The 26397-nt window shown below is 38.5% G+C and overlaps 1 protein-coding gene across 1 annotated transcript in view; it reads left to right on the top strand.

Annotated features, from left to right (window-relative positions):
• Positions 1 to 23786, top strand: part of stk32a (serine/threonine kinase 32A) — a 65300-nt gene extending 41514 nt beyond the window's left edge. The window contains exons 7-13 of the mRNA XM_005727746.1: positions 2767 to 2856; positions 5610 to 5713; positions 7833 to 7949; positions 9016 to 9141; positions 10502 to 10630; positions 18462 to 18526; positions 21216 to 23786. Of these exons, the coding sequence (XP_005727803.1) occupies positions 2767 to 2856; positions 5610 to 5713; positions 7833 to 7949; positions 9016 to 9141; positions 10502 to 10630; positions 18462 to 18526; positions 21216 to 21333 (749 nt within the window). The 3' untranslated portion in view covers positions 21334 to 23786. The remainder of the gene's footprint in view (positions 1 to 2766; positions 2857 to 5609; positions 5714 to 7832; positions 7950 to 9015; positions 9142 to 10501; positions 10631 to 18461; positions 18527 to 21215) is intronic.
• Positions 23787 to 26397: the final 2611 nt, after the last annotated feature.

Raw genomic sequence — 26397 nt, 5'->3', positions numbered from 1 at the left:
CTACTTTATTAAATCCATCCACTGTAACTGGCAAGTATTCCATGGATGCCCAACTGTTGTGACGCACCTCTTATGAGGTATTCAAAGCAATTCATTAAAATCCTGCCGCTTAACAAGATCAACAATAGGGAGTTGATTGGTGATTTGAGAAAAAAAAGGTACTCATACAAATACACACTCCACTGTTAAATCAATGTATACTACATTGCCAAGTGTATTCACTTATTCATCCCAATCATTAAATTCAGCAGCTCCAACCACTTTCATGGCCACGGGTGTATAAGATCAACTACTGAGGCATGCAGACGGCTTCTACAAATATTTGTGAAAGAATGGGTCGCTCTCAGGAGCTCAGTGAATTGTAGCATGGTACCGTGACATGATGCCACCTGTGCAACAAGTCCAGTCGTGAAATTTCCTTGCTGCTAAATATTCCACAGTCAGCGGTTAGCGGTATTATAGCAAAGGGAGTGAGAGCAACAGCAACTCAGCCACGAAGTGTTAGGCCACATAAAATCATGGAGAAAGTCAGCGGATGCTGAGGGACACAGAGGTCACCAGCTTTCTGCAGAGCCAGTCACTAAAGACCTCCGAACTTCGTACAGCTTTCAAATTAACTCACTCACTCATCATGGAATTGGTTTCCATGTCTGAGCAGCTGCATCCAAGCCTTACAACATCAAGCGCAATGCAAAAAAGTCTAAAGCAGCAGTGTAAAGCAATTTGCCACTGGACTCTAGGGCAGTGGAGACGTGTTTTCTGGAGTGACAAATCATGCTTTTCCTTCTGGAAGCCTAATGGACGAGTCTGGGTTTGGCAACTGCCAGGGGAATGGTAATTGTTTGACTGCAGGGTGCCAAGTGTAAAGTTTGGTGGAGGGGTGATTATGGTGTAGGGTTGTTTTTTAGGAGTTGGGCTCACCCCAGTTTGGGGATGGTCCCTTCCTGTTCCAACATGGCTGTGCACCAGTGCACAAAGCAAGGTTCATAAAAACATGGATAAGCAAGTTTGGTGTGGGAGAACATGACTAGACTGCACAGAGTCCTCATCTCAGTCTGATAGAACGCCTTTGGGATGAATCAGAGTGGAGACTGCAGGCCAGGCCTTCTCACCATCATCAGTTTATGACTGATATTAAACCCTATGGATTGAGAACAAGATGTCAATCAAGTTCAAATGCATGTGATGGCAGACGAGTGAATACTTGGCAATGTAGTGTATGTGAAGTGGGGTAAGCTGAGCTCTTTGAGGTTCCTGGGTTTTTCTATATCACAGAGAACTTGTCATTGTCATCGCACTTCTCCATTGTTGTAAACAAAGCTCAGAAAAGACTGTAGTTAAGACAGGAAACGTAGAAAGCGAAAGTCCTTCGCCAAGTTATTGTAAACTTCTGCAGGAGAAGGATCTAAATCCCCAAACTCGTGCATAGCTCAAAGCTAGAAGGCTCTGCATCTTTTGATTAATGCTATTAACACAGTAATATCAGTGAGGTGTCTGCATAGTGCCAAAACAATGTCATCCACAGCCTGTTCACCCTGCTGCCACCATCGTCCCTGTTGATCGAGAAGTTTCTGCTAATTCTTTCCTCAGGTTATGAGACTGAGCTGAATTCATTCTCCACATTTCATCACTTATAATATGTTTTATTTTTTATAATTATTATTAATTTGTAAAATCTGCTTTTTTTTTTCTTGTTATTAGCAAAAATGGAGTAATCTGCAATTTCGTTACATCCTTATGAAGCACAATAACTACTAAAAGGAATCTTCAATCTTGAGAAATTAACCATTATTAATACAAATAATGCAAAAACCATTAGCCTAAAGGCATGTGCTACCGGTCCTCAGAGACTCAACTCAGCCGAGGCAATGAAAACCCCGGTTCTCAATAAGCTGGTCTGAGATTGACAGTTTGCTTAAAGTCTATTCAAGACAAACTAGAAAATTTTGTCCTAGCAGTGCAGCATTTTGAGGACAGCTGTCTTTTTCTTCTCACTCCTGCGGTCTAAATTTCCTGTCTAAATCTGTCTCCTGTAAAGCAAAAACAGATGAAAACATAGAGAGATCATTTCTAACTGCTGATCTATTTTAGGTATACGGGGGTCTTGGACTTTTCCAAGCTGTGCTGGGGTGAGAGGTGTGGTATACCATGGACAGTTTGCCTGTCCACCACAGGTTTAACAGAGAGACACATACAACCACAAATACTCACATTCATACCCACAGCCAAATTAGGGACACCACTTGCCCTAACATGCAGACTCACAAACATGCAGACTTACAGAACGGCCACATCCATCCTCAAGCTTCAAATTGGGAACCTTCTTTCTGGGAGGTGACGGTGCTAACCACCGTGATACTCACAGGGAAAAAAGGCGGAAACACAAAGAAAAACAATAAAGCCTTACTCGTACTCAAGCATCATTTGAGTGTCAACTGCTGTTTAAGCTCTGCTACACAGCTGTCACAGTGATCCAACTTCATTAACAGAGCTCCTTTGATAATAACAGAAAACCAAATATTCGTCCATGTGCTTTAGAAAAGTCACACACCAGTACCTGAAAATACTTCAGACTGCAAAAAAGCAGCAAAAGAAATGGGAATTAATAGAAAAATACATGTTAAACTTCTTGGTTTTATAACACACTATATCAGTATCTGTGTGCATGGCAAACCCTGCAGTATGTGTTATATTGCAATGCAATATGACACAGGTCAGTTGTCAAGAATGAGACATTTGAGGTAACAAAATCTCTCTGTTCTTTAGGGCACGTCCATCTAACAGACTTCAACATTGCAGCCATTGTAAAAGACGACCTCAAAGCAACATCCATTGCTGGAACCAAACCATACATGGGTAAGAAAATGACATTTTGACAAGAAAAGGCTACTGGAATTGAAACGGTTTGAAACTCTGCCCTTTAATCTTAAGAAATCAACACAATAAATCTTCCTCAGCTTTCGGTGAAGTGGACTTCCACTGCTGGATGTTCCAAAGGCTGCTTCAATTTTCAGTTAGAAAAAGAATTGTGCAAATGCTGTTGCAGGGTCGGCTCTGAGATTGAGGCGGTAGTTTTAAAAAGAACAAAAACTCTTTAGTTTCAAAAATATTTAAATTATACTTTCATAAAATATTTAAATACACATGAAAAAGAGATGAAAGATGGATAGTTCACAGAGCTTGACTGAGTGAATTTACATCTGTCACTTTAATAAATTATTAATAAAAACTACATCCAATAAATAAAACTTTATTTTAAGGTGAACTTTGGATGTTAAAGCTACATTTGTATTTTTTGATGGGACCAAAAAAAACCCCAAAAATATTTGTAGTTAATATATATGTAAATATATATGTAGTGCATTATTGAGTCTTTATTGCATACTGTAAGAATCATATAATAAAATTAAATAAAGGACTTGCTTTCACTTGTTTCCAGCACATCTTCAGTTTTGTCTTAAATCAGGCTTATGTGGATTCAGCTCCAAAGAGATCAGATAGGTTGAATAGGATTTGAGGCCAGTATGAATGATGACCATGCATTTGGATGTGTTTGCGTGCATGCTTAAAGGGGACATGGGAATTGTGAGCTTTTTTGTTTTCTTTTTCCCTTATAAATTGTGCATTCAGGTTAGAAAATGACCTTGGAACAATGTGCGACCAGACTCCAGGTGAATTCTCTACAGTATAATAGATAATTCATGGCTGCTCTGGGGAAAAAAGAACCCTTCCTCCCCTTCTCTAAGAACCTTTAGTAGATAAGCTACACTTTTTCCATTTCAGCAAGAAGGCAGAGCAAACCTAAAGGAGAGGTGGGGGATTTGTGTGAGAGCCTGCATGTTTCTGAGTATAGTTCCTCACAGTCCTGCGTGTAATATAGATAAAGATCCGCAGACGAAACGGTAAGAGATTAGCCACAGAAGGCTTTTCTACTGACTATTTAAAATCACAGATGACTAGATGATTCGCTTCCACAGAAGAATAAAAAAAGCAGTTTTATTTGTTTAATTGGATGTTTTTCTTAATCTGTTATTCATTACAGAGATAATCTGATGTAATATAGTTCAAAGAGCATGTCAATATATTTATTTTACCCCTGGGAAAAAGAATGAAATTGATGCTTTCCATCACTGAACCCTAAAAAAAATACTCAACAGAAAATGACTTAATCTCTTTTGTGCACAAGCAACCAAGGCACCTTGTACTAGACAACTTAAATGACATGTACAGATGTTACGCCTGTGGGTATGTTGATACAGATGCTACGCCTGTTTTAAATTAGTCTTTAATTAAGTTACCTAACCCGAACCCTCTGAGAAAAAAGACCAGGAATCATTATTTTATCTGCAAGAGAATATTGATCTAAAGATTGGTAATTGTGTAAAAAAAAAAAAGTAACAAATAAATACATCCAAGTATATAATTTACTGAACTCATTATTATTATTAAAGAAAAAGTAGAGAAAGAAAGAAAGAAAAAAGGAAGTGTTGAAAAAGATACAGGTACAACAAAATGATAACAGTTGAGATGATGACACTTACGTTACCTCACTTGACCACTGTTTGAGATCGAGTACAAAAGTGCTACCATGCAAAGAATTGTTAGCCTAGCAAGAGTGAAATACCTTTCCCAGTATATATGTTCTTAAGTATATAGGCTAAAAAAGATTTACATTACATTTTCTTAATTATTAGATGCTACTACAATAAACTGATTACTTTCAAAGTCACTTCTGTTTGAGTAGGTTAAAATGATTTGTTTTTTATTGTTACCATTTTACCCACCAAGTAGGCTGTTGTAGCACTCTGACTTCTTGCATTAAAATGAATAGTCTTGGAACAAAAGGTGCTCTGTGTCTTCCAAACACATTGACCCTACGATCCAACGTCAGAGTCTCGACTCATCATGTGAATCAGGCACTGATCCGACACCTCAAACAGCTGGGGAACGAGAAGCTCAAAACAAGAGCCCATAGCAGAATAGGCTGTTTGACATTGGCAGAAATGATTTGGGACAAAAGGTTTTCATGGTGGTAACTCTGCTGGTCAACCCACAAAATGCATTATTTAAGGCAGGGGTGGGCAATTCCAGGCCTCAAGGGCCAGTGTCCTGCAGGTTTTAGACATTTCCTTGATCTAACGCAGCTGATTTAAATGGCTAAATGACCTCCTCAACATGTCTTGAAGTTCTCCAGAGGCCTGGTAATGAGCCAATCATTTGATTCAGCTGTATTGACCCAGGGTAATATCTAAAACCTGCAGGACACCGGCCCTTGAGGCTTGGAGTTCCCCACCCCTAAAAAAGGGGAAACAAACAGGCTTTCCAATGGTAGAAGATTTATTGCCAATAAGCATTGTCACAGCAATGAAAATGATCAACCAAATCTTTTTTGTGCTAAGTTTATTTATCAAACAATTCAAGTACAGATGAAAAAAAAATGCTACAATATCCCTGGCCTCCCCCTTTTTCATGTCTGGAGGAATCCTACAGTTAAAATAAACCCATCCAAACAGCCCGAGAGAAGGGAATGAAAAAACATTAATAACACAAGATGTCATAAAGTGTTATAATGCATTATTTATGTTGTACAATATTTTTTTGTCCATCAGCACCTGAGCTCTTTCAGTCCTTTGAGGGGTCCCACCCCGGCTACTCCTTCTCTGTTGACTGGTGGTCACTGGGGATTACGGCCTATGAGCTACTAAGAGGACAGGTAATTTAGACACATACGGAGTACACCACAATGTCTACATCACAGATTACTTCTGTGCGGTCTGACACACTTAGCTGCATTCAATAATGCATAGGACGTTGAGTGCTAGAAAAATCCTGTTAGTAGGAGTTTAGACAGCCTCTACAAAACAAAAGGAAGATGAAGTTATAATTGAATCTTATGTTTAAGCTGACCTTACTGGGATAGATGTTTAATCGTTTAGTCGTGGTGCGAGACCAATCGCTGCAGAAGAGTGAGAAAATCGAATCGGAGTTATTCAGAGAGCCATATAATTGGAATTGATTTTCAAAATGATATTTATTTATCTTGTGCACTTCCCACCTGGAGAGTTTAGTTCTGATGTCATGGAAGCAAACACAGGACATGATCTTTTTCCTCGGTCCTCCTACTCCATTAGGCTGAGTATTATTAGAGCAGTGTGTTTGTTGCGGACTCAAATCCAACTGCAGCTGCATAATTTCTTCTCATATTTTAGGAGGATTACATAAACTACAGTAACCTCCCTCTGCACTGACAAGGATTCTAAGTCTTTGAAACTTATGGGAAACTGTCATGAACTTTTACTGAAATTTTCTCTTCTCACACATCTATGTATCTTTAACTGTTCAAAGTTATTAGATCTCGTCAATGTTATGGATTTTTTGGGACTTGACACCTCTTTTTAGTAAGGTCTCACTATTCCCAGGAGGCCTGAAAGGGTCAGGTATGACGGAGTCTTTTTTAGAACACTATGACCTGACCGTCTTCTGTTTGGTGTCATCAGTTTGTCTCTGTAGAGGCTTCAAGGACAGTCCAGGTGCTTCTTGACAGTGTAGAAACTCACTCTGTTCTCTTATCTGGAGCACTGGAACAGGAGGGGGTATAGGAAAACACCCTTTGGAAGGATAAACTGCCTTTCTTCCTTCATACCAGCTGCAACATATGTGCTTCTATCGCTTCTTCTCGATATGAAGTGTGTCCGTGATAAGTGCATCTATATTTTATACTTTATATTTGAGTCTTCTGTAAGATTATTTCTGCATGAGGTAAATCTGTTCTCACAATATTTCCATAACAATCACTTTCCACTCCCCTTTATATAAAAAAAAGCATTCTGTCCTCTTTCTGACCTCAGAGCTGCGTCTTCACTCGGCTGTAATATCTTCTTTCTAACCCTTCCATTACCTTCTCTGAATTTTTTGTCCTTTATCTGATCTCAAAAAGTGACATATTCTTGCTGCCTTCATCATCCCACAAAGCTGTGTCCTCTGCTTTTACAACCATCACTTATTCAGCAGATTATTAATACCTAGAAATGACATAGCTTCACTTCTCTAGTCTTTGGGTAGTTCCTTTAGTTATCTCCCCTACTTTCTTTTATTCCTCTCTCTGCACATCATCACCTTTACCAAGACAATATATTTTCAGCTCTTCCCTCTGTCTCCTCTGGGTTTTAACACGTTTTTCATTTGACTGACGCGTTCGAACATCATCCATAAAGCAAAAGTCAGTTTCTGGGTGTTGAAAACTGGTCTGTTGGATGTGACAAAATTATTTGCCTGTTATGTACTTTCAGGTATCTTTTCAACTTCCATTCTCTCTCTTAAACTCCTGCCACTTCTTAATTATAATATATTACTCATAATATTGTAATAATTGAATTCAATCTTAACTTTCCCCCTGGGTTTGACCATTGGTTGAATGCTGAGAGTGCTAAATAGGTCACAGTTACTTAGCCTGTATTTCTCCAGCCTCAATTTTTTGCTAACTAGTAGCTGAGCAGTAGTAAATTTTGAAGACTGACACACAAACCTTAGCACTGCAGCCAGTGCATTTAATTTTAAAAATGCAGATTTTTCTTTGAAAGCACATAGCCTCCGGTTCCAGTTTGTAAAAGTACAGGTGATCACAGCAATCAGCTAGGGACCAAAATAATCACAAGGAGGTTTTTGCCAATCAGTTTGGCAATACACATTTTTCCCCCGTGACAGTGGTTGCTGGTCTCGAAGCCTCTGTGACTGGAGCTTTAGCAATTGATTTCCCAGTGACAGTCTCAGGTTGTCATGTCAGTAACACCATATCCCCTCACCTGTCTTTTGCTCTACTTTCCTTATTTCAGAGGCCATATGTGATGAAATCTAGTACACCAGCCAATGAGATCCTGCAAACATTTCACAAGGTCCATCCTAGTTACCCAGCAGCCTGGTCTTTGGAGATGAAGTCTCTTCTCAGAAAGGTAAATAAGCAGCAAGTGCATAATAAACAGCAACATAAACAAATTATATTGTTCATGCCTTTGTTTTTCCTGGTACTCTTATTGTCAGTGGGTGTCTTTGCTATTTTGTATGACATACGCTATTTTGAATTTTTTCTCCAGTGTGGGAAATCTTTGTCTCCTCTGGGAAGACCATTATCCATATCTGACACCAGCACACTGAGGCTACAGAATCTTAATTAGGAGGTCACTTTCATTGCTACAGCATCACTTGAATGCAGCACAACTTTAGAATTATAATGGAGTAGAATCAGTATTCAAACATTTAAATTAGTGATGTAGGTGAATGACAGTGTTAACTGTTAGCGGTTACTTGCATACATAAATCAATAAGGTACTATTCCAGAACAAATGCTAAAGCTGAAAATGTAGAGAGACACAGAAAAACAGACACAGGGAAGCTTATACTTTAGTATGTGTGAATAAACACTAAATACCAGCCTAAAATTAGAATAGTCTACGTGTTATTCAGTATGTCATTCAGCTGTCAAACGTGTCTTCGTCTTGTTGTAATGCTTAAAAGATGCACGGCTGTTGTAGGATTTGGCTTTTATCTTGGCAGCGATCCACTGCAGTCAAACTGTTGCATTGCTTCGTGCTCAGACTCCTCGAAGCTCATTGGCATTCCAGTTGCATGTGTATATGTGTATGAGGGAGTGAGCAGGAGAGTATAGAGAGAGACGAAAGAGATGTAAAGAATGTGAAAATGCCAGGGAAGAATTTCAGGCCCACAAATTTGTCCTTCATCTTTTATCCTTCACAACCCACTGCGTTATCCCATCACCATTAGCTTTCTATATGAGTTTCATTTTTTTCCTCCTCCTTTTGTTTCCGCCCTCTTCCTCAAGCTCCCTCCGCATGTCCCTTCTCCAGTACTTCCAACCCCCTTTGTCCCTGTATCCTCATTCTCAGACACATCCTTAAAGGCAAACATGTGCTCATGTCTCAGTGAGACTCTCCTCCTAACTTTTCAGCCATGCCTCCCCGTGGACAGTTGTTCTTACTTTAATCCTTTTGTCGCTTTCAGTTGCTGTGCATAGATGTCCAGAAACGCATTTCCTGTCTAGCAGAGCTACAGGATCTGGACTACATGTCAGACGTCAACTGGGATGCTGCGCTCAGCAAGCAGGTCCCTCCAGGTTTTATTCCAAATGTGAGTATCAGACATAAACTCAGCACTGTGGCAGTGTAGTGCGCAGCAAAATGCTCACATCTGAATGTTTATTTTTCTGCTGTATTACATTTAAATGACACAAATACAACATTGCTGTAAATCAAGGTAAGGAGCACCTAAACAAACATATACCACACTTTAAATAATCCATCCACAGAAGTCTTAAATGGCCTTAAAGCTTATTTAGAGTATCATGACACAAGTTTGTTTTTTAACGTATTAGATTATAAATACCAAAGGTTTTTCTGCCATATGTTTCCCATACTTATTTCCATACCAGTATTTCAGGTATTTACCCTAAAGCGGGTAGTGAAAAATGAAGATGAAGCCACTGTTCGGTTAATCTTTTGTACCCTGTCTGTAAACACTGCCCCCTGCTGTTTAAGTTGGCCCAACTACTTATTGTAGATATCCAGGCAGAGTGTGCAGATGCAGAACAACAGAAAGAGTCTTAGACACGACTGAAAGCAGCTAAAGAAGCTAAAATGCGTATCTACCAGCAGCTATATAGTCAATGAGTCATTGTGGCAAAGTGGATAAAGCTAATAATGTCATTAGACAGGGAGTCAAGCTGCTTTGCTGACAAGCTCATGTAGTATCTTCTGTAATGTCAGGTTCTTCCAAGCGTTACAAAAGTTACAGCTGATGATTGAAGGGTGTAAATGAGAATCTGCAAGTCCAAAGTAAATTTGACAGGCTCACAGAAGAGCTTTTAGAAAGAAAAGAAAACCTGTACAATAATGTGATGATCAAATAACTTTAAAAGTCTCCTAAAAGGTGACAGTAACTGTTAATGCTTTGCTCCAGAATGGAATAAATAGAGATTAATGACTGTTGGAAGTAAACAGTTAACTAAATGACTTTATCTAGTTTCAGTCTATAGCAGAGCAGAGCAGCTGGTATCCCCAGCGGTCAGGCTACCACAGCAGAGGAAAGGCACAGAGGATCGATGGGGAATTGACAGTGTCTTTCTGTTTAATTATAGGCACATGCACAGTCTTTAATCCCTTCCACACTATTAATGTTTGAACACTGAGGGAAAACTCAGCCCTTATGTTTTGTTTCCTAACTTTATAGCACTCAGCGTCTTACCTTGCGTCAGTTTGTTTTTTTTATCACATATTACTGTGTTCTGAAGCGCTGTTGAACATTTCATTGTCAGATATTTAGTGGTACAAAACATTTATTGATGCAAAATTCTAAATTTTCCTCATCACGTTTCTAATACAACACGGAAACCTGCATTGCCATTTGTTTTTTGTCTTGTTTTTTGACACCAAAATAGCCACGTCTATGCCTTTGATTATATGTCTTTCTTTATATGAATATGTCACTGTAGAGGCGAAGGCTAAACTGTGACCCCACATTTGAGCTAGAGGAAATGATCCTGGAGTCCAAACCACTTCACAAGAAGAAGAAAAGACTTGCTAGAAAAACCAAGGAGCATGGCTCTGATGGCTCTCCGCAGGTAAGGCCATAAATTTATACATTTAGATCATATTTACATTCTGTTATGTTAGGGTAGTTAACATATGTTTGATATTGATGATCGATAATGCATTTTTTACAACTGTGTTTATCTTAGGAAACTAACATTTCACTTAATGTTTTTGGTTTAGAATATTTTTCTCTCATTATTTTCATTAATGAGGAATGAAGAAAAAGACTGGAAGGTAAAAGGTCAAGTGAGATATGGGAGAACATACCCACACAATTTTTTCATGACGACAGTATGAACTCAGAAAAATCAAACTAGAATAAGATGCATATAAATTGTACAGGAATGTGTGTTGGATATGTTTATACTTTACCACACAACAGAAAAATATCAGATACGTCACACCTACAGTTGGCACACACACTTCAAAAAAAGGCCCACGATCTAACCTGTTGCACGTACGCATACAGCCAATGCCAAAGTTGCAAAGTTTGCCTCGACTCTGACCCTTTGGCACAGAGGAACAATTTATGGAATTCTTTTTTTAATAGAAGTGAAGCAATCTGTGTGGTCTAGACTCTAGAGCACACTCTTTGCCAGTTTGCAATAAGAAGTCTGAGCTGGCTCAAAGTGCACCATGTTTTATGAAAGCTGACAGCTGCTTGTGGAGGCTTGTCTAAGTGTATATATCAGTAATATCTCACTGTGTGGCCAAACAACATTTCTAAACACTTGATCCATTTTGTCAGAGAGTATGTCACCTGTTCTAAAGAAATAATAATAGCAGACTTTCAAAGAAATGTTTCTTCTGTCTAAGCGAAGGCTAAACGGAAGCAACTTTTGAGTCATTCTAGTAGTATTTAGGCAAAATGAAATGTAAGATGGCTACGTTAGAGCGCTAGTGACTCCCAACAAAGGTATCTTTGGGTTACACGGAACAATTAGCCGTAAAAACAGAAACTGCATTTTAGTTTTAAAGGACTGATATTGGAGCCAATTTTAAGGAAGTAAAGAAGCTAACTAAATGGTGTGGATTAGTAGCAGATGTGGATGTATATGTAGAAAAAAATAAGATGATAGGGTGATTAAATAAATAAATTAAACATAATAGATAAGTACTTGAAATTAGTAGCCAAATGTGGGGATTAAAAATCTGGGATGTGTTTACCAAAATGAATGGCTAGCAGTTGAGGTGTTAGCCAACAGTATGGATTATGTATTAGCTGTTACAACAACCAGGTAAAATTAAAATTGTTAGCTAAAAACAATAGATAAACTGTTGTTTGGTAACTGAGTGCAATGGAATAAATAACTCTTTCATAGAAATGGATATTTCTATGTGTAGTTAGTTGTTAACTCTGCACGATTCTGCTCAGATCAGCTGATTGATCCGAGCAGAATCAACCACATCTTTCTCACATCTTTCCTTTCCTTTATTTATTTTAAGTTATTGGCTGCTAAAAATGCTGATACAGAAAGACCGGCAAATAGCTAATATCCCACTCTGCCTACTTTATTAGATAGTAAGTAAGGAATGAATGATTGAAGTGATCATTTATGTGAGCACATTACACGAGAAAGATTGGAAAGCATTACTTTAGCCCACTGTGACGTTTGTGCCATAATGTCACTGAACAGTGGGGCATTTGTCTTCCCTTTTAAATTGCTTTTCAAATACCAAACAGATTTTTTCTTTTATAAATGTTGTGTACAGAAAGCACAGGTCTTCCTGCTATTTCCCATGTAGACCCATTTCAAGTTTTCCCATCTTATATCTATTCAGGGATTCTATTTGCATGCAGTTTTTGATGTTTGGAGCCTATTCAATATGATGTGGCCAAACATCCTTTTCTGGAATCATATTTTGCAGTGTGTGCTAGCTGTCAGGCTGAATACTCACTTTACTGGCTATAAATATCAGTTTGTGTTTGTGCAGTGCTTTACCATATCCATTTACGCAGGGCTACTGGGGCCACTTGTGATGGATGCTTATAAGAGACAGACAAAAAAAGATTGTGAGTGTTTGATATATGTGTGTATGTGTGTGTAAGAGAGAGGGTCTGAAGCACAGCAGATCAATATTGCATGAAGAAAACTACCCTAATGCCTGTTCCAGCCTCTTACTCAATACCTTAAAGCCGTCTGTATTCTTTTTTTGTATGTTCCTCCTCTCCTCTTCTCCTTTCCAACCTTTGCTTTTCTCTCCTTTCCGCTGTATCCGTGCACAAAGATATCTATATGTCACTATAACATTTTCTTGTACAGAAAGTGTCCCGTTCCTCATCAATTTTTCTGGTTGAACTTTTATCTTTTTGCCTCCCTCTTCCTTTCATTGCTCTCATAATGTAGCATGGAATTAGCTCCGTTAAACCACTGATAATATACAGCAGAAAATTGGACTGCTGTGAGAACAAAATTAATTGTCACACTGAAACTTGCAGACACACACACACACACACACACACCTCGCCTAATCATAGGTGCCATTCAAGTTTATTGCATGCGTGAGATAAAGTGGAAACTTGACATATAGAATTAATTTGTATAATGTGTTCAGGGCTGGAGCTGTTTTTGCTACTCAGTATGTTCTCATTGTTTCTCCAGGCTGCTGTTACTATGTGTGCATCAAGTTGTAATTTTATGTTTGCTAGGCTAGGTTTTATTATAGGTGACATTGGTGACGTTATTTTCACAATGCCATGGAAGTTTTAAAATATGAAATGGGTGAAATCATCTTCTATCTGATTCTCAGCATATTGCAATCACAGGAGGTTTCTAGTATGTTTGAATTGCCTGATCTGGTGACAATAAGTTGACGTTTACCATAATAGTCTAGTGATTGTATTGGGTGCAACATTTTTGCTTGTTGTAGAGTTTTTACTGCAGTGGTTATGATGATTAACTTTATATTGAGAAATGACTATATGAAGATTACTGGGTTAATGTTGAATAAGTCGTTAAAATGAACATGCAGAGAATTATCACCTACAGTATTGTGCAAAAGTTCTAAGCCATCCCTCATTTCCTTATGTGTCTGTGTGTCAGTTTACATATTACAACGAAGAGCAATAAGAAGCATTAATAAGACAAGCAGACAAACACAAGCTATATGTTTAATAACTGGCTGTAAGAACTTGTAGTAAATACTACAGTATCATAGTCAATGGAGTAAAGCTGTGTGATAACTGCACAGAGGAAATTAAAACCTGTTTGTCGCTGTATACTGTACATTCACACAACTCTATAAAAACAAAACTATTATAGCCCCTTTTCCATCAGTTTCTACTCGGATCGACTCACCATGACTCACCTCGGATCGACTGATTTTCCATTACGATCGAGTACCACCTAATGTGTGTGGTCGTTCGTCCTGCTGCTCGGTCGACCTGACGCTTGGTCTGTGGCTTTTCGTCAGACTCAGGGACCATGGCTTTGATTTTTGGTATCAATTTCCCTTGTTGCTGGGTTTCAAAATTGGCAGTTTTTATTTTCGTGAACGACATGCTCTCGTGACTCACCGAGTGACACCACTGACCAGCCAATAGGTGGCATGAAGTCTGATGACGTCACATTTTAGTACCTGCTCGGATCGCTTGGAACCCCAGCGGAGCAGGTACCATTTTAGTGCCTGGTACCAGATACTATCACCTAATGGAAACTCTGAAAACCGTGGCTAACCATACTGAGTCCTAATTAGTACTAATTAGGTACTAATGGAAAATGGGCTTCTCATTCTGCTCATCTGGATATTACTATTGTTCTTTATTATTGTTCTGTGCATGTATCTGTAGCTAACGAGAATGTAGGCATTTAGTTTGTAGATTTTTGTTTAAGATCTCTACCTATTCCCTTTCAGACTTAAAACATTCATTTACACCATTATGAGTTTGTGTATGTCTGATTCCAATCTCACTCTGTATCTTGTTTTTGTACTTTATTTTATGATTTTGTTCAAATCTATTCTTCCAAGGAACCAAACCTTGGAAGAATAGACCAATTTTTTTTAAATTGGTCTCGAGAAGCAGTGCTCCAGGCTTTCTGAAGCTCTTTCAAAGTTCTTTTCTTTGGACATTGATGCTTTTTCACTCATTTTCAGTCCGGTCCTTGTATCCGACCATTTTCAGAGGAATTTTCGACTTAAGTCATTTGCGCCATGTTTTTGGTTTTGGTTCAGTCTCACCACTCGTTGATAATTTTTGTTTACATCCATTTTCAAAAAGTGGCTAAAACCTACCACACATTATCTGTTTAGCAAAACAGCAGTTAATGAAAATGAGATATAGCTTCATGAAAATGGCATCAAATATGTAAATAGCAGGTAGTTGGTAGTGACCAATAATAAGGCTAAAAAGAGAGTGAATGCTTGATTAAAAAGTTACTGCTAAAACTGTAAATATAGTAAAAGTACATCCATTATTTTCAATGCAAATTTCAAAATAAACAGCAATTTTTTGGGTGTGGCAATGGCAGTGAGTTGGAAATAAGGCACTAAAAGGTGCAATCAGCGCCATGTTTCAGTATCACGGAGTCCCATGGAGAGAAACAGAGAGATGGGAAAGGCTGTCTTCAGGCTGACATTAAGGTTTTCACAGGATAGGAAACAATTTTTGTTCTTTGGGTACAGAAACAAAGTATAGTACAGTGACAAAATCTATATGTGCTTGAATGAAGTTTTTTTCTTTAAGTAAGAAAAAGTGAAGAACAGATTTTTTTTCAATGATCTCTTTCAAATATTTCTTATCTCTTTTAATTATAGCTTAAAAAATAGAATGTCTGGTTGTTCTGAGTAAACAAAAGCTTCATAGAAGTAGTGTAAAACCAGTTAATTAGCACTGATGTCAGATAAATTGATGGATCATTGAAATAAAGAGAGAGCTGCATGTGCATCTGAGGAAGCAACTCTGTGTGTGCCACTGATTAAAAATGCAGAGTCAGAACTTGGCTTTGGTTTAGGTCTGAGGGAATATCATCAGGAGAAGTCAAACACATGCAATTTAAGAAGTACTACTTGTACAGCAGATATTTCTACACTCAGCAGTTGAATCTGAGCTGAAGATTTTTACTGTTTAAATTATGGTTAAAGCATTCCTTCGATCCATATTTCATTATTCACCACTAACTTCACTATTATGTCACATACAGTTCCCAAATTACAGCATATCAATCTTCTCAAATGGCTGTGATTCGATATGCCATTTATGTGTCAGGCAATCTACATATTTTAATACTATTGCTCATTACCAGTCACAACAAACATCAGCCTCAGCCTTAGCAATGGACCTTGAGAAATGTTCCTGTTAGGCTTTCATCCAACAGAGCACTCCCTGTTGGTTTGTCTCATTAAATGGAAAGTTTAATCTACCATTTGGAGCAATTAGCTTCTGAACTGTCTTTTTAAAAGCATTAAATAAAGAAAGGAAGGAAGAGACAAAGAGGAGAGAAGAAGTAGTGAAATGTCAACGGTTAAAGCAAGGCCAGAGCCTTCTTCTGGCAGATTCCTTTCTGACCTTCTCACTCCTTGTCTCCATCAATTTATACATCTGCCCATATTGTACAGTTACAGAGGAATGAATCAATTTACATCTAACCCCTCGATTTTTGAATCGAGGGTTAGATGTTCTAACCCTCGTGATTGAATAAATGCATGAATAAAAATTTCCAGTGCAGAGCCTGACACACTGGAACTCAATTTGTCAATATTTTTTAAGTGATGAAAGCAAGATCTGGGACAGGATTCAAGCTGTGAGCGTCCAAAATAGAAGCTGAAACAAAAGTTACCGAAACATTTCTGATAGAAGATGTAGCTAATGCTGCAAAGGCAAACGAGAGCTTAGGTACAAATCTGTAAGGGGCACAAGCAAGGACTGTTCCTACAACTTTTAGTAGAGTCTGAGTACCTCTGCAAAGTCTGTAGCTTAGAAACGTCTTGGGGCTTAAAAGAGATATATAGCTGAATGTTGTCTGCATAGAAATGATAAGAACTATGCTTAAAAGTGCTCAGAGTGTGTTGAAAAGGTATCTAATATATCAAAAAAAGTAAAGGCCCCAAAACAGAAAACATGTGGCACAGAGACAAGGCTAGACAAGTGGAGGATGTCCTATACTTAGAAGCTGCTAAAGAAAAAAGCGAAACATGACGATCAACAGTGTGTAAATGTCAAAGTGTCCAATCATAACAGTTCCTTCTGGGTTCATCATAGATGTCTATAGTTGTTTAACTTCTTATTGCTGTCACTGTTCTTGAACAGATCAACACTGATTATCAGCACCCTGTGGATTGGCGTGACGTGGATGTATTAAGTCAAATTTGGATTTTATAAATAAATTAATAATAAATGTTCTTCACAGCTTTACAACAGGAGATCACATGGAAAAGACCAGGAGGTACCACAAAAGTCAAAAGTGTGAATCAGGCCCTGGAAATATATTTTGACATAAAAAAAAATAAGCTCACATAAAATGTATTCAGTCAAGTCTGACCGGCGGTACCCTAAGGAGGAGCTCCATGACTTTACAGCAGTGCGTTTTTTGTTCAAGCTCCCTCTGCAACTTGAACGGAAACAATATGTCCTATCATGGGTTATAGCAGTACAGACAATGTTGGATAAAGGTTTTCCTTTCTTTTTTTCATGGGTCCTGTCATGCCTTTAGATCTTAGATGTGAAGCATCATTTTGACACTGTTAGAAAGAAAACAATATCTTTCTTCATGCCTCATCATGTCTTTTATGTGTAACACTGCGTCCCCCCACTCTGAGTGTCTGCCTGTTTGTTTGTTTCTTTGTCCTGTTTTTTTGTCTGTATCGCTCACACAAAAGCACACCCTGTTCTGACAGTCTCTGTCTGGGTGGTTGTGTCAGTATCTTTTGGGTTCATGCAAATCTGCCGTTTTTCTTTTCTGATACTGCACTGAAAGTGTCCCTTCACTAAAACCCAGAGGCTCGCTTGCAGTCAAGATGTATACTAATCATAGGGCTGTTTTATCCTTCTCTCTCTCAGGCATGCTTGCAAAATCACAAAATCCACTCCCAACTTTTTCTGCTCCTCCTTTCCTCCAGCTTTGCCTCTCCTCTCTCTACTCTCCAGTCTGTCTTCCTGCCCTAAATTAGTTGATGGCTTTCGGATGCCAGTTGCTCCCCCCCTACTGTGACAGCACCTGTACAGAACCTCTCTGCTAGGCTGTGTGAGTGACAGCTTTGGCAGGAAGTAAGCCATTTCGAAGTGTAGAGGGCCAATCTAACTGAGCTTGAGGGGGAAGCACCACATGCCCATACATGCATGTGCAACTTTGAGTATGATTCTTTTTACTAAGGATGAGGCCTTAAGACACCCTAAAAATTAAACAGTTTAGGAAATTCAATAAAGGTTTGAAGGTCCTACAGGGGCAGCTTTATTACACTTAATTTAGGGTTATTACATATTCAGTTTTTCTCTATTTTTCTCTCTTGTGTTGTATCTCCTAGTCTCTCTTTAGTGCCCACACACAATGAATACAGTGTGATAATGATGATGTATTTCTGTGATCTCTCCTCATTGCCTCCTAGGGAAAGTGAGAAAGCACCTGTCTCCTTGTCTTGGCATTAGAGTAGTCTAACATCATTAAGTGGGCCAAATATGTCCCGAGTAGGCCTGCATTAAGCAGGTTCAGACATGCAGTTGGGTGAATTTTTTCAACTGGCACTTTTTGGACAATTCAAACAATTTGCGCTGTACTGTGCACCAGCACATATTACAAATCCAAGTCACCAAGACAAGAAGAATAACCATGATTAATGGCTGGATGTGATTTTATTGTTGCTTCTTCACAACTGCCAGTAGTGAGTCACAGCTGATTTTTTTTTTTACATTTGTCTCTCCCCCAGAATGGGCAGCTGCAGCAGCGTTTGGATAATGTCCAGAGAGACTTCATTGTCTTCAACAGAGAAAAGTAAGAGCCTATTCTTTCTTCACCAGCTAATACTGCCTTCTCATGGAATAAATAGCACTGTAGCTTTCAGTAAATGAAAAATGAGAAACAATGACTCAAAATGAAGGTAACACTGTAAATACTATGCCTTTTCACCATCATTAATAATAATAATAACAACAATAATAATAATGATTGTTTGGTTTGCTGGATATGCGGTTTAATAAATATTCTAGCTGTAACCAGGAATAATAGAATAATCCTTGCTGCTTGGTGGAAGCATGAAGGAAGGTATTAAAAAAATTAACAACTGGTAAAGGCTGCCCAGTACTGAATGTATCCTGTATATCAGAAGTTTCTGGAAGTAATAAGAGATATGATTCACCACCATAATTTGCATAAGGAAATGTCCAGGCAGGTGCAATGTTGACTCACGCAGTGGCATATTCTACAAGAACATAAAATAATTTCATGATTATTTCAGTCTATCTAAATCATTTATCAAACCTTATTATCCCAAGCCAAGCCAATAGTACACAGAAAAGGCATAAAAACAGATATTAGAGGCTATGAAATTGTTGCTTTGAGGAAATTAGTTTGACTCAATTTGCTGTAAAATAAAATGGTAATTTAGTCTTCAGCTAGCTTAACCTGAAAGTGTAAATATTTATACTTTATTTCATGAACTTCTATATTCATTATATGGAATTAAATGATATGTAGTATTGTCAACATACAAATAACAAATTAAACAGTTGGAAAGCTGGAAAAAGACAACAATAGAAAAAAACCTAAAAGCTTAATTTAGAAATATATTTTAGTATTATTTCAAAGTGCCATTGTTATTTTACAGGATTTAAGGTATGACTTAGATTACTTATGGACTTTTTGGCAGTATAATGTATGCTTAATGATGTATACAGTCCTGTGAACGGGTTCTATTAGGGTGTAGATCATCCCTCCAGTAAAGCTTTCTGTGCTCCTAAAACAAGTTGAAGTTGTCTATAAAAGTCAACTCATAGATGCCACAGAGTGAGGAGAGTCAGGTGTGCAAGCTCAGCAGGCAGCTGGAATGACCGACTCCACGGCTCAGAGTAGAAACTAGAGATGAAAAGCTCACTCTTCTTTACAATGTTGCTTCAGGTCATTAAAGTTTGCAGGCATTCTTTTATGCACAGTTCTCTTGATTTCTTGACACAACTTATCAAGTGGATCGAGGTCTTGACTTTGGCCCATTGTGCCACCTTACTTTTTTTCTTTTCAGCCATTCTTTTGTAGATTTGCTGCTGTTCTTGTGATCATTGTCCTATCACATGACCCAGTTTGGAGTTTTAATCAGACATATGTCCTCATATTATATTCTAAAATGTCTACATATAGACTCTACTGTTTATGTATAGAGTGGCATTCATGGTGGATTCAATGAATGGCTGAAAAACAGATCCAAATCATCATCCCTCCAACACCATGCTTGACTTTTGGCATAATATGCTTGCCATTTGGTCTGGGTGGGCGACCGTTGTTCAGCGGGTTGGAAAGCTCATCTTGTAACTGGAAAGTTGCTGGTTCGATCCCCAGCTGTTTTGGTCGTTGTGTCCTTGGGCAAGACACTTCACCTACCGCCTACTGATGATGGCCATTGGGGCTGATGGTGCGATATGGCATCCTCGCTTCTGTCAGTCGGTCCCAGGGCAGCTGTGGCTACAACTGTAGCTTGCCTCCACCAGTGTGTGAATGAATAGTGGAATTGTAAAGCGCTATATAAATGCAATCCATTATTATTGTTTGTTCGATGCAGCTTTGCAAACCTAAATCGAATTGCTGTGTTGTTTTTAGAGAGAATAAGATTCCTACTGGGAACACTTCTGAACAAACCTTGTTCTTGTTCTTTTCATGCTAACCAAGGCTTGTAGAGTCTCTCATGTAGCTATTGGCTTTTTGGGAATTTTTCTGAGTATTGTGGTCTGATCTTATAGTGAAATTGCTGGGACGTCCATGCCTGAGATTGGCGAGAGTCTTCAATGTTCTTTACTTGTGAATAATCTTTCTCACTTGACTTCAAATTGGGTGGAAATGGCTTATAACGGTTCCTAGGTTGGTGGATAGCAACAGCTCCTTCTTTAAGGTCATTGTGTTACATTTTGTGACTACCAAACTGCTAAAAGCTCTGCTTTTACAGAGGTGTTCACACTTGTTGGTGATTAGCTAATCAAGTGCATTTGATTAGCAGCGTCTGCTTGCTACCTACCCTCTTAATTCCTATGGACGCTAATCTAAAAATTGATGCTCCTGTAAAAACATCAATTTTTAGATTAGTGTACAAGGAGACCAAATTTTAAGGTAACAAATAGCTAAAATTTTGGTTGATAAGGTAGGAGAAAAGGTCAGTAGGTTTAGCTTTAAAAGAACAATTACTGTAAAATAGGACCAGCTACATGTTTTTGTCATCACAGGGAATAATATCAGTACCACCAGCTGATACATGTTTCCCTCTTAAGTATCCATTTAAAAAAAAATCATAAAATGCCAGGCTAGCAATTACAGGTTGAATGTCAAGCTAAAATGATCCAATTTCAGTGCAATTAGTTACTAAGTCATTGCATGGAAGATGAAAAGATGTGTTATTTTTAACTTTTACAGTATTCTTGCAGAATATAGCAACAGACACCGGCTGACTTTATATCTACTCAAATAAATCTTTCATCAACAGGTCAAGAAAAGTAGTGGCGGACACCGAGTCCTCTGAATTGTCCACAAGTGAGAAGAACAAGGCAATAGAAGATGGACAGAACAACAATATCGAGCCAGCTGCCTACTTATCAGGATAGATCTCATGATGCGAGATCCCTGCTTACTCCCTCATCACTTGCACCTGCCCACGGCTTATATCTATCTGCAATTTGCACCCAGACACATATTATTCTATGAGCACAGGCGCTCGAAACTGGCCTTCAGTGTTCCTGCACCACTTTGTTATCCACAACACAAATGCGCCACAGTATGCACTCGTGCATCTCTGTTCACTCACAAAAAATAAATTACGAAGAACTCCAGGACTGCAGGAGTGAAATGGACTCCTGGAGCAGCAGCCATGCCCGAGCGAGGCATTTTTCCTGTCACCAAGAAGAATGGCTCTCAGCAGAGTGTCACTCATATAATGTTCCCTTACATCCATCTGGTGCTCTAATATCTGCTCAGCCTCTACTCCGAGCAGTTGCTGAGGTGAAATGGTAGTCACTTCCCTGCCTGACAAAGCCACATCTGATCAGCTGGTCAACCATGGCCAAAAGCTATATGTGCTGCTGCTGCTTGGATGGGAGACTTTTTAGTCCGTGGTGGTTATGTAAGTGTAACATGGTTCACCAGTGCTACATAAAAAATGACAACAAGACGGAATTAGACCGACAACATAGCAGATGGGCAGCAGGTGTTGAAGAACACTGAGGATGACGCCATTGTACAGTGTGCTCTATTTAATATCGGGACATGAGCATGACAATAGGAGTGCAAAACATTAAAACTGAACAACTTTGAAACGTAAAACAAGATATTTGATTTAACACAGCAAACACCAGTTCCTCTAAGAAAAAATTCTATGTAGCTAAATTGTAGAACTGAGCACGAATGGCTCATTTTATCAGAGCAGCAGGTACATGTTGGTAGTGGTCATGTTGCATAGCTTTGCCAGTTAACAAAGATGATAGGATTTTAGCATTTGGTTTGAAGTCCCAGTTCCAATCAACAGCAGATATAAGCAAAGCATCCCATATGTTTCCTTGACTTGCTTATGGGTCATGATGTGTATTTAAAATGCAGCTACCAAACTAGCTTTTTCTCTCAACCTTGGATGTTTATATGGAGCTTTTACGTTTCATGCTGACTTTAATCAGTGTGTCCTGATGGAAATCTTCATCAAAACGCTGACATTTTGGACTAACCTTTGCTTCAATCTGCAAATGAAAAACTGGGTCTCCACAAAAAGGTTCACTGCGATGAAAACATAGAAAAAAGCTAGAGGGTAGATGTTATATGTTCTGCACTGAACCTCGCTTTGCACATGCTTCTTCATAAAGTGTAGCATTTATGCACAGAGAAACAAAAAAAAAAATAAAGATCTTATGCTGTGAGTGAATATTTATCTCCTTAGGGTGGTTTTCTAGATGATAATTAAGCTGACTCCTAGACTGCATTCATTTTTCAGTTATTGTCTGCACTCATGTCTGTTTTTGTATTTTTTACTTATGTTCTTCCTGTTTTGTGTTGGATACAACCAAATGCATATGTGCCACCAGATAAGTCTGCAAATTTGTAATCGCTCTTAATTGCTCCCATAAAAAACTGAATCCATTTGCAATCTGTCGCTGCATCAACACATTTGTGCAGCTGCTACAACACTGATATAAAATTTGGCAGCATCCAAATGAATACAAGGCGTGAAAACACCCTTCTTTCGTTCAGTAAGATTTGCCATAGACTTGTTCAATATTATATCCGAAAACCACACCTGCCTCTGAGGTTTGCAGAGGGGTGCCTTAGACCATAGATATGGCACACAGCTGGTTCCCATAGCTATATGTGCATGTTTTAAAAACCTGAGCTCTTTTCACAATCTGTAAGTCAATGTGATTTATACTAATCCCACTGTGCCACTCTATTGACCTTGAGCTTGTCTAGCTGCAGTATCACTCAATCCTTTCAAGTCTATGATCTCTTGTAATTACATTTAAAATGTAGTTTAATCTCTAATTGAATGACTCTTGGCACTTTTCTACTGAAGACAGGTGCAATGTTTTACAAATTACTTTTGTGGTGTCGTTGTTGTTGTTGTCATAGATGTGATTTTAGAAATTCAAAGGTGGGTTTCTGTAAAAGGTGTCTGTATATTATAAGGTGGGATAGTTCAGTAGATGGAATAATCCTGGATACACGTCAAGCAAACAGTATTTCAATTTGATCTTATACGGGTATCAAAATGTTGGAATTATTGCCTCAATGTGGCACATTTGCCACCTTCAGAAACCAAAAGAAAAACAACAACCCCAAAACAAAACTCAATGGCAAATGGTACTTGACCCAGGTAATATAATTTCTCAACAAAACATATGTGTTAGAAGAAAAAGAAGAAGAATTTATTCTGAGAATACACTTGTTCCACACATGTGAATCTCACCCCTCTTACGGTTTTGTTGTCCTTCAGTTGTCACTGTGTGTTTATTGTAATTAAATGTGTTGGAGTTGCAAACTGTTAAGGTGTGCCTTAAATAATAACTTTCTTTTTCTGAACCAACCTGACTGTCCCTGTGCTTTATTCCATTAAAAAAAAGAAAAGAAGTTTGATTTGGAGATTACTCTGCTCCAGTCTAAAGATAATGCTGCCCCCTAGTGGTAACTGACTACAGGTACAGTGAGTCTTGGATTGGAAACCTATGGTTAATGTGCAAAAAGGAGAAAGTTGAAAACATTTTTGGTATCACATGTGGAGAAATCAAAACCAAGCTAATGTATATTGAAAAACCCGCTTCAGTGGCCATTGTTTACTGTCAGTGCGACACTAGGCTAAATTGGCAGTGGATAAGTGTCTCAGGGAATTCCTTTAATGCAGTCAGTATCAAACAAACTCAAAGCATTTCCTGTCCCTTCTCTCACCCACATGCATCTACAAATACAGACCTGAGACCTGAGACCAGCCCTTCCCTAGGTTATCTCGAAGGCACAGTCCAATCTCTCCTCCATAGAAACCAGAGCTGAGGCAGCACTTTCCACATAAATGGCTGATCTGAGTTGGTGGGGATGGGACTCTCAGCTGATAAATACTTCCCCAATCTGCTGGGCATCAAACAGATATAATCAGCAAACCTCAGCTTGATGATCTCTCTGCTTATCAAGAAGGTAAGGGAATCACTGCCAGTTTGTTAGTGCGTGTGCAAAAATGAGAAAATGTCCACTGTGTTTGATAATAAAGGTGATTTATTACTTATAATCTATAATTTTCCAAGGCAAATAAGAGCGCATTAATGCTCTCAACTATTAATACATTTCCAAAAACACTTAAAGTACAGGAAATAATAATACTACACAGTCAAACCCCTTATTTTATTACTACTGCATGACTGGCATCAGCACTACTTCACCAAGTGGGAAATGAAAGGACTGGATGAGTCTCACAGGCTCATCTGAAACAATCTGAACTCCGTAAGTTAAATGTAAATGTTAAGGGAAGGAGAGATATTCATAACTCGTCCTGTTACAGCGTTGTTTGTTTACATCAAGTGTTTTTGCAGTTTTTGTGCATGTCTGAAGATGCTTGACAAATTTCTGGAGAGTATTCTGATAATGATGTGAAATCAAACCACAGTGTGCACTTACAGCCACCACGCACACTTCTGTTTAGATTGCGGTTGCAGACTCATTGCTCCCATCATTACAGTGATGTCATGAGACATTTACTCACTACCTAACAATCCAAGAGGGACCTCGCAGAAGTTTTACTGCTGGACCATAAAACTGAGGGCATGTGTATGTAGCCCCCGCTATGAAAGACCTATGAGAGACTATGGACACTTTGTCCAGCCAAAGTAGTCAGATTTCATTCTTTTTTCTCTGTCGTGGAAGCACATGTAATTTTATTATGTTATTTTCTTAACCTTTGTTTAAACAAAATGCCAACATTGCCTGGCATCCTGAGACTTAACTATGATTAAATTTCACTCGAGGTGTGAGTGGTACACCTTTCTGTACTGCTGGACCTGCACACTGTCATTCTTACAGTCCCTTCCTCGCTGCAGCGCTGACAGTATGTTTGCTGAAGTTTTACTGCAATGATTATGCTAATTCTATTGTTGACAGTAATAAGATGTATAATGCATAATAAGCTGCTTCACATTTCCAAGGCAGTGGGAAGCCTTTTAGGATTTCAGGATAGAGAAATACTGAAATCCTGCACAAACTGTGCCACAGCTATGTTTCCATACCAGTAGCTGCAGGAGGCTGAGTTTTCCATAATGGGCAAATACATGACACATGCAAATAGTTAGTTAAGACAAAAGCATACACAGTTCTGACACTTTGACTGAGAAACCTGGATAACAGGCATCTGGCACTAATAAACTTTGCTCTTAGAATAAATGTTTTAAACCATGAACCTTCCTGGAAGTGCTTCTGTATTATTAAAGTGCTGACCATTCTTGCTAAATCATGAACACTGAGCCTAACAGAGGCAGATGAGGCTCTTTTTGCTTAATAAACAAAATCAGATTTCAAAATAAGTTTTGTATTTACTCAGGTTATCTTAATCTACTACTAACTTACTTCAGCACAGCACTGTAGATCTTGCACATGTGTAGAGATGTCAGAAGTTCTTCGATCATCCCCGGAGATATGCAGGCCAATAAAGCAGAAACTGTGGCCACATAAAGATGTTTATGCAGAGGTATAGTGCTGCAGGGCTCTAATCACTATTTATTGGGAAGTGAGTCATGGCAACTTTTCACAAAATACATAAGAATGACCTAACATGCGAAGTGCATATACCATGATGGTGCCAGAACATTTGTCCAAACAACATCCAGAATTAAAAAGTAATTATGGATGCAAAACAGATGTGAAGTGAAAGAAGCAAAGTTAATCAAAGTAGATCATTTTTATAGTGTAGCGTACAACTTTCATTTGCTGCTAGAGCATTTGTTGTAATATTTTCAATTATATATTTGCTTCAAACGATTGTTTGTTTGTTTTTAAATTTACATTTTATGCAAAATGCCAACTTTTTTGGAAACAGGGTTGTAAAAAAAACTGCCTTGAAGCCTTCCTTGCTTTACACACTCAAACTAGTCTATTAAATATTTCCATACATCTTGATGTTAAATAATTAATATTATAAAATAAAACAAGTC

The sequence above is a fragment of the Pundamilia nyererei genome, unplaced genomic scaffold, assembly GCF_000239375.1.
Source record: "Pundamilia nyererei isolate P.nyererei 1_Seehausen unplaced genomic scaffold, PunNye1.0 scaffold00026, whole genome shotgun sequence".
Classification (NCBI taxonomy): Eukaryota; Metazoa; Chordata; class Actinopteri; order Cichliformes; family Cichlidae; genus Pundamilia; species Pundamilia nyererei.
This window is presented reverse-complemented; position numbering and strand designations above follow the sequence as displayed.